Raw genomic sequence first — 13,265 nt, 5'->3', positions numbered from 1 at the left:
AATGTGTGTATTATGGGTGCTGAGGGGTTTTATAAGGATACTGACTGTCATATTAAAATACGTCTTCCCATTTCAACCTGTTGGCATGTAACAGCTAAAGATTGGCTTTTAAGTATATTAAACTCTAATTAATCCACATGTACTGAAAACTGGTTTATGCTAATGAGCAAAAATGAAAGAGAAACTGAGATAATGTAACAGTATATTACATTAGCTTAAGCAGACAACATCTGTCATCTTTAAGTGTGCTTGTACTCTTACTTTATGGAAGAACATAATTAAAAGTGTATTTATCAACCTTCCCATATCATTAAATCTTAAATATTGCTAGTTATGTACATTATCTTGGAGATAATCATAGTTAAATAAGAATAGCCACCTTCCATGAAGACAGGGATCTGGCAAGCATTCATTAACATTTATCTCGCAGTTTGTTCCAATAAAACCTCTCCTACAGTGGCACTTATAGGAACTGATGTCATCAATGCAACTTCCATTGTTGAGGCAAGGAGTAGACATACATTCATCTATATTTACTTCACATCTATCACCTGTGTAAAAAACAGAAGATATGACTAAGCTTTAAATTCTAAACTCAAACCAACTAACAGTTTCTTTATTAATATTAAAAATTCCAGATAAACTGCTTTTATTTACATACATTGTTTATATAGTTCACTATATTCATCAATAAAAAATATCCCACTGGAATTACCTATAAGTGCAAATGCTGAAAGGAATGGTTATACTGCAAAATATTACAATGATAACAACAGCAAGTGTGGCAAGGCAAGAAGGCTTTGAGGGTCAACTTGCAAGCAAAATGGTTAAAATGGAGAAAGGGAAATTTCAAGAGGAATTTTTTTACACAGTTATTAGAAAGATGAATAGCATGGGTTTCCTATAAGAGGAATACAGAATTACAATGATACATGTCTTGGTGGTGATCTAACTGTAATACTTACTTTCTCAAAATGAAATTAAAATCCAGGGGCTTGCGATAAACGATGCAAGACATAAAATTCTTTGAAATCTTTTTGAAGACATTAATTATGAGATATACGGTGGTGCACTTTTCCGCTTGCAATTTTCCTGCAAAGAGTGCCACACATCTTCCATCTAAACATCTCGAAGTACTTTACAAAATACTAACTGACAACCAACATGTACATAGGTCTCTTTGTAGGCAGCTCAGCCCCACGCAGCCGCTTGCTCACCTCCCTCCCGGTGGGATGGGGGAGAGAATCGGAAGGATACAAGTGAGAAAACTCATGGGCTGAGGTAAAGACAGTTTAACAGGGAAAGCAAAAGCCGCACACGCCAGCAAAGCAAACCCAGGAATCCATTCCGCACTTCCCCTGGGCAGGCGGGTGTTCAGCCCTCTCCAGGACAGCAGGGCTCCAGCACGCCGAACGGTCCCTTGGGAAGACAAACGCCATCACTCCCAACGTCCCCCCTGCCTCCTTCTTCCCCCAGCTTTACACGCCGAGCAGGACGTCCTCTGGGGTGGGATGTCCCTGGGGTCGGTCGGGGTCAGCTGTCCCGGCTGTGTCCCCTCCCGACTCCTTGTGCCCCCCCAGCCTCCTCGCTGGTGGGGTGGGGGGAGAAGCAGAACAGCCCTGGGCTCTGGGCAAGCACTGCTCAGCAGTGACGAAAACATCCCTGTGCAATCAACACTGTTTTCACCACAAATCCAAAACACAGGACAATACCAGCTACTACGAAGAAATTCAGCTCTACCCCAGCCAAAACCAGTACACTAGGGATAATGCAAGAACATGCTCCTGATTTTTCAGGTGTGTGGGCCAGGGGAGGTGTGGAGAAGAAAAAAACAATGCTTAAGACAAAAGGTCCTCCTCCGGAGCAGAGAAAGTGTCCAGAATCCAGAAGTTACACCAGCTCCTCTGGCTCTCCATTTCACAACAGAAATGAAAGGCATTTCTTGCCTTTCTGTTACGAGGTATTTACTTAAGTATCGCAGCCTCAACTCAAAACCAGCCATTTTATACAGAAATGTGAAGAGTAACTGAAAAGATCCTATAGCTTTTTAACATTCCTATGCACCCAACTACTGGCAGCTTTTTAAAGGAAGGAATTCATAGCAAGGAAGAAGCACAAGAGATACCCAAACCTTTGTCTAGTCCACGTGTGAATATACAGCCAAAGACCACAATCAGGCATTTGCAATAAATCTTATTAACATGCTACAAATAAGAGTTACTTTAAGATCACAGGGAATGTTTTTATCTAGTGAAGATCAATAGTGCAATGTTCACATTAATATGAATGTAAGGTATGTAAAAATATCGTACACATTTGAGGAAATCGCTTTTTTCACAGTATACTCTCAGTCTCCTAACTGAGTCAAAGAGAATAAAACAAATTCCCAGATTCTACTTTGAAGCCTGTGACCTCAGCCCCAGCAGCCCTAGAGTACTGGTGTCACGCTCTAGTGGAAAGTGCACGGCAGGAGATTGGACTTGGCAGGCACCCCCAGGAAAATGAGCTGAGAGGGGCTGCTGTGCAATTCTGACCAGATCTTGACGCAGTGGTACCTGCACTATGCTAAGCTATATATTGGTACAAATTAGAAGGCACTTCTGAAACCTGTTTATCCCCCATCCCATGCAAGCATTCAGCAAACAGCTCTGATTGTTTGTGCTCCTTGGACACTCTTGCTCATTTAGCGTCACACTCTCTGATCACTGGTGTCTTTTTTGATATCACTACATAGATGAACTTAAAACTTTCAGAAATAGAAATTTTGTGAACATATTGCCAAAATCTAAATTCAGGAACAGAGAAGCCAAGTTCACCTGTTCTGTTATAGAAGATCTAACTATCAAAGAGGCAATTCTCCTTGTAAGTCAGCACTAAGGAAAGAAAATTCTTAATCTGCTCTTATCAAGGAATACTTCAAAAGCATTGGCAGGATGCTAGTACTACATAATAATATACTTTTGAGCTCACTTTACTTGCAACTCTAAAAGTGATTATTTTTCTTGTATCTAATAGTGAGGGCATCTCTATAACATTGTTATTTCTACTCTACACCATTATAAAAAACACGGTCATTTCATGATTGTACATCTTTTGATCTTCCTGGTCCATTTAGCAAAGACTGTGAGTTTTAAAATGTGATAGTCTGAAGGTTATCATTTCTTGGTAAATGAATAATTCCAATCTTTGCTCCCATAACCAGCTGTATTCTCACTCAGTCATGCTTTTATTCCTATCTTTCCAACATTGCTGATTAGAAATGCTATTAGCTTCCCACACAAACAAAAAAGTCTGTTTTCCTAAAAAGTCTTGCTAATTTAAATTTACCAGATTAGTGAGAGGACATATTAATGAAATGGGTAGTATTCATGTACACAGATTGCTGCTGGGTTTTGTACTATGTACTCTTACTGAAACATGACTTACTTTTAAAAACTCACTTTCCTAGTTAATCACACATTACTTAGGAGGTGCAAACCTGTATTTTAAGAGTTAAAGATTCTCAGTTCAAGTTTAGTAATTTGCGTTTGATAATGAGATATATGTGAAAGTAACAATAATTTAAAAAATAGTTTTAGTGTTTTATGAATTTTTAAAGCAGATATTTCTGATCTTGAAGAAAGCAAACCCTAGAATAGCTCTGTTCAGGTTTATTATTTAAAATAGTTTGCTTTATAAATAATCCAATGCCATTCATTCCTATGGCTACCTTTCACTGCTGCTGTTTTCTATCCTCTGCATAGATGTAATATATCCACTAAAGGAAATAAACCTGAAATCAAATTACATAATATCCTAAAAAATAGTTATTGCTAGTAGGATATTTAAAGTAGCAGATTCCAAAATCACCTAACGAAATATGATTTGACTATAATCAACCCATTAGAAGCTTGGCTGAGATACTTCAATGGCTGCAGCCTTTCATTTGAAGAGGCTGACACATATTGATATATTGATTCTGAAAGGCAGATTAAGGGTTAAAGTAATCATTGATAATTATTCCATATTCACACATGCTTCCATTACTACATAATCTATTGAGAAAGGAAAAATTATAGTTCTTTTAGATGATTAACATCTTGTAATTAAATAGATTCTGCTTTACATTCCTGACCTACTCTTATCTATGCTACCTTGATCTACTACTTCAATGCCACTGAATAAATTTTTGCCTGAACAGCGCAATGAATGCCATGGCAATGCAGTGAAAGTCCATTACTTGACTGTGGGAAAAGAAGACTCAGTGCATAAATTTAATGTGTCAATAAATGATTACAAAAATTATGTTTCAAAAGACAAGATGTATTGTGAAAAACTATTTTATATTTTCCTTTCATTCCTACAAAAAAATTTATAATTATAACCTTGGAGAGTTTTAAATACAGGCATCATTGCAGTATTTCTTTAAAAAAAAAAAAGTATTTAGAATTACACTCAGAATTACCAAATTGTGGAGAAATATTCAAAATATACATTGTATAAAGAGATCTTCCTTTTCTGTAACTTGAAGACTTAAACTAGATGTGACTTAATATATTTAATAGTCACAATAAAAGAGAACATGTCAGTAAAATGACACAGAATTGCAGTCAAATCTGCAACAGCTCTTAAAAAAAAAATTAATAGGTTAATTCCATTGAAGTGCCCAAACACTTGCTTGGTTGATTTGGAAAAAAAAAAAAAGAGTAATGAATTTAGCAAAATTCTGATCAAAGTGCCAAATTAGAACTAGTCATACATATTGTTAATGCAAAAGAAATGGTTCTTTCTTGTATGGTCTCATGTCTTTTGTAAAGGCCTGCATATCTCTTCTCGGACTGTCCAGTAAAATATTCATAATGAATTAATGAAAAAATAAACCCTCAGAATAACAACATAAACTGAAGAAAGTAACTATTTTTAGTATTCTAGACAGGGTACACTTATGCAAGATTAGAAACTTGTAAAATTATTTTTCTATAAATATATAATTTTGTGGAAATGCCAGTGGGCAGAACGTATCTCCCCTTTCCTCAGCTTCTGTGTGGCAGTGAAGAGAGCATAATTCAGATAATACTCTGTTAGGGAAGTCAGAGTTTAATATATCACACCTAATTTTAACTATTGTGAAATTAAGTAGCTAGTTTAAGATAAGTATCTAAAATCACTTTAAAATGGATAAAGAGAGAAACAGCTTCAAAGAGCGACCTGTATCATGTCTTGGACACCACTTACCTTCAATGTCCTAGTGGTGGCAATAACTGCAAAAGGAAATTAAATGAGTAATTTGGACTAGCTGCCTAGTTTTTAGAGGACTAAAATTAGGGGAAATTATTAAGCCTATTCCTAGTATCAGCTGTAAACATCATTATCCATGTAATGCAGCTTGCTCCACATTTTCTAAATCTACAGTTTCTTTTTTCCTGGTGTGTACAGAGTTTTTGGAATACCAGCATGAGTCCTGAAATAATGTTTCCTTAAATAAAGTTTTTCTTCTCAGCCTCAGTTCTCCCACTCCTCAGAGTTCAGCGAGAACATATCACAGTAGTCTTCCATTATTTCTGCTGAAATACTATGAAATCCTGTACATCACCTTTCAAGCCAATCTTTGCTTAAGAGAATGCTTAATGTCACAGAGGGTCTTTAATCTCCAAGTGTATCTGAAACACAGGAACCAAAATTCATGAAGTAATGTTCACGCAGGGAATAACATCGGAAGCTAAAGAAATGTAACTTTGTGCTTAGTTTCTTTAAAAAACAGGTATCATGGTATGTAACTAAGATTAGGTTTTGCCAAGAAAGACTGAATCTGATGGAAAGAACAGAAATGCCTTGTAGTGGTATCTCCATATTCTGTCCTTACTAGGAAAGCTTTAGGAATATTAACAGGCAAAATGAAATTTTAGTCCTGCCAGTGTTAAAAAGTTTCAGACATATGTAGAGAGTAAAAGTCCATTTTGTTATTCCCACCCTAAAAAGAATTTGTGAGATTTGCTGTCAATACCGACTATAATCATTACAGCAATAGGGTTAAATATGAAAATGAATACACATAACAAAGAAAAATTAAATAAAAAAGAACTTAAGAAAAATCTCATTTTTAAGTATTAGTTCTAACAAAGAAAATAACTTGCTCAACAGTAGGAGCTAGTTCAAATATTCTTGCCAAAATTCACTAAGTCAAAATATTTTTGATAAGTTTTTATAAAAAGTAATTTACATTCAGATGTTAAAATTTCTTCTTTAAATTCAACACCCATATTCTAATACCCTCTGAACAAATCAGACCAAATACATCCCTGGCATTAATCCCGTAGCATCACTGGATTAATCCATTCCAATATGAATAAACATTTTCATTTAAATATTTCCAAGAGCAAAATGTACTAAATTTGTAATTTGTCACATTGTATATATAAAAAGGCTGGCAATCGTTCATGACTGTAACCCAGACAGTCTGTCATTCTCTTCCAATGTGACTGTCATTTAATTTGAAACCTGACTTCTTTTTCAATCCTTGTTCAAAGTATGAAAACTTCTAATAAAAATAATCATGCAGTGTTATAATCATTATAATACAACCAAACATTCTGCAAAGTTGGTGTGACAGACAGACTATAATACCACAGAACTAGCACTGCACTTCAAACATCACCTGTAAAGGGTTTCATAGCTCTGACTGTGCCAGGTGTGTTACTGGGCTGAAGACACCTCTTGGAGCTCTGCTTTACAGATTGTACTGAGCACGCTAGGAATGATGGCTCCACGCATCAAAGAAAAGGGAGGAGTACCTCACACATACCACGTTTGGGAGATTATCGATACTGATGGTAAGCTGGGGGCTCCCCGCGCGTCAGAGTGCTGTGGAAGGCAAGGAAATGCCACAGATGTGAGAAGACAAGAGTATGGGCTAATAACAATAGCACTAAGGTGAAAAGGAGACAGCTATTCTCCTACTCCTTCAAATCATCCATTCGTGGGAAGGATCAGTCTGTCTCATACCTTAGTCAAGAAAACTCAGCAGCCTTTTCCAATGCCCTTTCTATGTACAACCTACTTCCTTAACTGGGGATGCCTCAGCCGTTCTTGGAGCTAATTTGCACAATTCCATAACTACATGCTAATCTAGAGATTGTCACATCTTCCATCAAGACTTTCACCTTCTCTCTGCCTTCAAGGATTTTTCTCACCAATTTCAGATCCAACCTAGAATCTCTCCCTCTTCCAATCACTGGGCATTTATTCTAGCCTTCTGTTAAAACGATAATTATATTTTTGCATTTCTTACCTCAGAAACACATCTCCCCAACATCCAACTGAGTTTTTACAGGCTGTAGTGTACCTAACAAGCTGGAAAATCAGATACTAGACTTGATCCTGTAAGTATTTTGGCACAGGAAAGGAGGAAGTTTTAAATGGCGGTAGGTCCTAAAAAAAATTTTTTTTTTTGCAAACTCTCATAGTCGCAAAACTTGAGCTCCTCAGGAGCTTTTTCCTTTCAACAGAATAGGGCTGAAAGCAGACACTGTGAACGTAAGAACGGACCATACAACAACCACCTCTGACTTATGTGTAATCTGAGATGCAAAAGCATTCCCACCTATGCTCTCTCTTAGCTACACTCTCTCTTTAAGCTTTCATTCTACTACTAACAACTCTGAAGTTTTTCTACGTATTTTTGCATTTTGCCTATGACTGATGCACTCATGCCAAGTTCTGTAGTCTATGCAATTTATATAACGATTTATTTATCTTAAAATCATTCAGCTCTTTAGCTTCACTACTTTAAGAGACTTTTTTGGTTTGTTTCTTTATACTGCATGCACATAACTTTGCAAAATTTCAATTTTTGAGACAGTAAATAACATGATTTTTTTTTTTTTTTTACAAGAAATTTCTGTGATAATCTCTAGATCCTCCCCTCTTGGTAAGGAAGCTTGACATTATCATGACATTTTGTATCCAGATGTTTTCAAGATTATGTGTTACATTTCTGAGAGTGAAAATACTTTGATTTTTGAAAATACAGTATGTATTCTGGTTTGCTTACTTGTTATTAGACTTAGAAGAAGATATATTAGAACTTATACATATATATTTTCAAAATATGTAAAACCTCTATATACCAAATATAGAATTATTTGATTGTTAGGGCTAAAGACTGAGGAAGATGATAATTTATAGACCTCTTCAGTTCTTTTCTAGGATACAATAAAGAGATTCGAGTGCTGTTTCAGGAGATTAAAAATTCAGAATATTAATTTATGATAAGTGGCTATTATGAAAAGAGAGGAAAAGGAAGAAACAGAGAATTTTGTGTAAGAATAAATTCAAAGATATACTACCCAGAAAAGAAAAACAAATGCATGATAAAAAACAATTGGTTGCTGAGGGCATACCTAAAAATGGAAAGGAATAGTAAATTAGCATGGTATGCTCATTTATACTTGATACGGAAAAAAAAATGTAGGGCCTTCTATGGTAACTGAAAATTTCATATTCAGTTGAAAAGAGCCAGAACTGAGAGAAAAGGAGAGATGTCCTTCCAGAATCTCTCAGCAACACCTAGTTCTCCTCTTGTTGAAGTCAATTTTAGTATCAACTATTATGGTAAGACTATTGACAACTACTTGTGACCATTCCATGAAATGTCACAACAGACAGATGCTAATCAAAAGATCAATTAATAGATTTATCATATGGATGTGTAAGATGGACATTAATGTATAACCAATAACGTAGCCAATTATATATGTAAAAAAAGCATAAGTCTAAGGAATAAAATAACTTAAATATGAGCAGAAATACTACAAACCACACTGCAGAGCATTTTAAGCTACAGAAAAAAAATTAACTCCTCTGCTAAATAATTTCAGCATGAGAGTGTTAAACCCCAAAAGAAGCAGAAAATGAGGAGAAGCAATATTTTCTAACATACCTATGTATCATAGAACTTGTGAATAATAATTGTAATGCTTGTGAAAAATCTCTACATTTGTACATGAATTTCAGGTCCTAGTGCCATTTTTGTACGAGCTTATAGGGGCTTAATTGGTGGGGTTTTTTTAACTCAGAATTTTTTTTAAATCACCATTTGTCTAACAGCTGTACTCATTACTCATATAAATTCCAAGAAATATGTAACTGTAAACAACTATAAATTAGCAACAGAAGTTGTGGAAAAACACTAGAATATGATACTTGACACTGGTAGTTATTTACAGCTTCAAAATCTTTATTTGGACACATACAAAATATGTATTCAAACATGTTCCATCTTGACCATGATCAAGAATGGTAACTGATCATTCTTAGCTGACTTTTTGCACAAGAGAAAAAAACAAGAAAATAATACAGAGCAAAAAATATATCAGCTGAGCTCTCTGGGATCAAAAGCAATACAAAGATAAACCGGGACATGGAAAAATAATGTAATAGCATTCCATAATTAAAGCAAAAACAAGCTAGGATGAGTACTAGGTGAAAAATTCAAGTATTTTAGCTATTACAGGAAGATGCAGAAGATACATCTTGAAAAAATATGGTATGTAATAATTTCTACCAGCTATAAATTTATTTCCACGGCTTCTGAAATACTTTCTATAATAATCACATTTTCTGAATACACATATGTACAAAACCACATTGTAAATAAATGCTTTAGTCTCCTCAGAAGAGGTTTTTCAGCAGAATTTGTCTTTCATCTCCGATAAAGTAACTTTGATACAATATGCCTCAATCATCACATTCTAAAACAGCCCTCTCACAAATCCAGAAATATGTTGCCTCTTAAAATTAGTAACTGACTGCAAAGAACTAGTACTCACTTTGTCACAGTGGTATTAATCTCGTGAACAGCACAATGTCCTTTTAACAATCATTTTAGTATTGCCTCATTCAGCCCGTTATGAGTAAATAAGCTGTAACAAAAGTTTTCTAAGTATGCTGCACGAAAATCTAGGACTGATACGGTTGCTGAGCTTCTTTTTGTTGATTTCATCTTAAGAAAGAGTATAGCATAGTGACTAATACCACAGATTTTGATTTTCTATTTCTATTGCATTTTGGGTCAGTAGTAGATTTATTTCAGGCAATTATTTCACTTTCCTTATATTAAGTCAAGTTAAATTGGCACTGATTGGACTGCAGAAAATGAGTGGTTGCAAACTATTTTGAACTACGTATTTTTTTGTTTAGACAAGGTTTGTTTTCCACTCTGGATGCCAAAACGAAGAGAACTTTACAAGATAAGATTAGACCACAGGAAACAAAGTAATTAAGACAAATACAGATTAATTTCCTTGGTCTACAACTTTTAAGGTATTTGTTTTCACTAAATATCAATTTGGAATCTTAGATATGCATGCATGGCTTCTGAGAACCATATCTGCCCGTTTAATTTAAAAGTGAATGCAAGAACCAGATGGATTAAATACAAAAGCATCACTTGTACCTTGCACTGTCTGTTATTTAGATATTTGAACTCTAGGCTGAAGCATGATGAGACCATCAGAAGCAGCAATCTACCTAAGCAAATTACTTCTTGGCTTATTGCTGTGCCTAGTCATAGAAAGCATCAGATCAAGCATCAGATCTTGGCGATGTGAACATTTTCTACTACAAATAACAGAAATTCAAAAATTCATAATCTTGTGACAACTGAAAGGGAACACACATCGAGTCTAGAATTTAATGACAGTCCTACTAATGTTTTGACAGTCTGATAGTCAAAATTATCAGTACTGAAAAGCATCGATGTTCAAATGGTTATACCAAAAATCCCCCCAAACCCTGCCAGTATATCTAACCCTTTCCACTGGTGGTGTGCTCAAGCTTCAAATCTCCCTGCGGGTGTAAAGCACAGATTGTAGCTGCAGGGTGGAGGGAGGGGCATTGTGAGGACTTCCCAGCATCATGATGTCTTTGGCAGGACTGTGATGTGCCTGGCGGGGCATTTCTATCTTCTCTTTGTTTGAAGGAACATGATGTTGATACTTTCTTCTCCCCCTAGCCTTGGTCTCTGCTTGGGTTTCCCTTTACACCTCTCCCTGTCCCAGCCCGTTTCCCTGTCCCGGGCTGCCAGCTGCAGGCTGGCAGCGGCCCCCAGCCCCAGGCACACAAAGGGCTGCCTGTGGTTTGCCAGGCAGGGACAGGGAGGGAGTTTCACCCCTCTGTTACCCCCCGAGCTGAAGCCGGAGCAGGGCAGGCAGGGGTTAAACCAGTGACACCCAGCTCAGGCCATGGCCAGGCTGAGGCCAAAACCCTGAGCCCCTGCGCTGCCCGCTCAGCGCACGGCTGGGCCTGCCCCTGCTGAGGGCAGAAACTGTATTTACTGGATTACCAAATGATAAAATCAAGCTATACCTAAAGATATCACAGTTTAGATTATGATTCAGTTCACGGATCAATAAACCTACAAAAAGGGATGGAGAACTAGATAAATCTGAAGACAGTGCAAGTACAATCTATTAATTCATGTCTGAATGTTGGAAACATGATGACAAAAAAGTCATAGTTGTCACTATTGCCAGAGGAAGTCACGTTGTAGCTGGGCAAGATGCAAGTATCAATTCAATATTTACGACATTTTAACTTTGGTTTTAAGAACATAGGTTTTAGTATAAGCAAGTACTTTATTAAAATTGAGAAAAAATTTTAAAACTAAAAGCTAACTGAAAACTTGTTACTGGAAGACAAATTTCTAAGAAGCAATGTACTTCTCATTTGAACTAATACCATTCAATACAGAGAAAGAACCATATTGGTATGTTGTATTGTAAATATTGCATATATATCTCATATATTGCATACATGTATTAATATAAACACACACACATAGTCTTACAGAGAAATACCCATCTTTTATTCAGTATAGTCGCTGTTCATTAGCCACATTAATTTCAACACTGTAATATAAAATGGAGTGTATAAATAAAATAAAAATAAGGGAAAATCGGAGAGCTGCACTATGTGGTAAAGGCATCAAGAAAAAGATGTTCTAGCATCACTCTAAAATAATACAAATATAGCTTTGTATAGAAAAAAATATACTCACATTTACTTCCTTATCACTCCATAACCTGAATGCCTCCAGAAAATACTAATATTATGATTATTGTTATAGCTTTTGATTTTCTTCTCTATTAGGCATGTTTTATGTAGTCTGTAATAGTCTTATTTAAAACTGAAGCACTTATGTATTTTTACAGTCAACGTTTACTGTATAGCTAAAAACTCATCTTTCTCTTCTTGGGACACATGGAATCACACTTACTATTAACAAGTAATGTATTATTCACAGTACAGTTTAAATGTCCCATCAGAAATGATAACAATACTGTCCTTGGAGGTCTTCCAGACCCAACTGGACAAAGCCCTGAGCAGCCTGGTCTGACCCCATAGCCAACACTGATTTCACCAAGAGGCTGGACTACAGACTGCACAAGGTCCCTTCCAACCTGATTTATTCTGATTCAGGAATGAGATTTCCCTTGGTAGCTTGAGCCGCTAGCCTGGTTAACAGCAAAACAACACAGGATCAAAATTATGCAATGCGTGCATGGAAGCAGATGACAATCCAACAAGAATTTCATCATGGTTATATGCAAAGTTACTTGTGAATAGCATGTGTGTCATCATAACCTAATGATTTTCAAAATTCTTACGCTATTTAATAACACTGTGGTCAAATTCAACCTCCTCCCCAAAAATCCCAAAAGTATGCAAAAAAGGTAGGTTGCTTTTTTTTCCACTTAGATTGATCCTAATCACACATTAAGACTCTATGCAGGCAAGCAGGAAGTAAAAACACTTGGAAATAATCTTAGTAACTGGAAATAATCTTAATTACTCATGAGAAAATGTATTATTTAGAATACAGGTATGCCTTGGGTAGTACATATAGGCACTAATGTTTGGTTCATTTAATTACTATAGCACAACACCTTCTCTGTTTGTTTCAAATGAGAACGTGGCAACTTGGAGTAGTACTTTAGGCTGGCTGTGTGGAAATAAAACAGATCCAAGTCATGTAATCAGTGAGGCCCAGAGAGGTGCCCCATACATTTTTCCACTACAAACTAGGAAAAAATACAATGGAATTCCTAATAAAACAACTAGATTCTTAGCATGGAAGGCCAAGCCATTCTACTATACTGAACAAAATACTCTTCATGAAGTCATCTACTTCTCTGAATCCTTTTAAGGATAAAAGACAGAGATTACTGGCAGAGACAGATACAGAGAACCAAAAAAATCCATGATGCTACCATGGCTGTGCTTTTCAG

At 36.1% G+C, this 13,265-nt stretch overlaps 1 protein-coding gene across 2 annotated transcripts in view; it reads right to left on the bottom strand.

The window, feature by feature from the left end:
- EYS (eyes shut homolog) overlaps positions 1-13,265 on the bottom strand; it is a 1,018,924-nt gene that overhangs the window by 479,183 nt on the left and 526,476 nt on the right. For both annotated transcript variants that reach the window (XM_030007184.2, XM_030007189.2), the window contains one exon: positions 380-551. In XM_030007184.2, coding sequence (XP_029863044.1) covers positions 380-551 — 172 coding nt within the window. The remainder of the gene's footprint in view (positions 1-379; positions 552-13,265) is intronic.

This window comes from Aquila chrysaetos, chromosome 2 (assembly GCF_900496995.4).
Source record: "Aquila chrysaetos chrysaetos chromosome 2, bAquChr1.4, whole genome shotgun sequence".
Lineage (NCBI taxonomy): Eukaryota > Metazoa > Chordata > Aves > Accipitriformes > Accipitridae > Aquila > Aquila chrysaetos.
The sequence above is the reverse complement of the archived record's forward strand: the minus strand, read 5'-3'. Positions and strand labels throughout refer to the sequence as shown.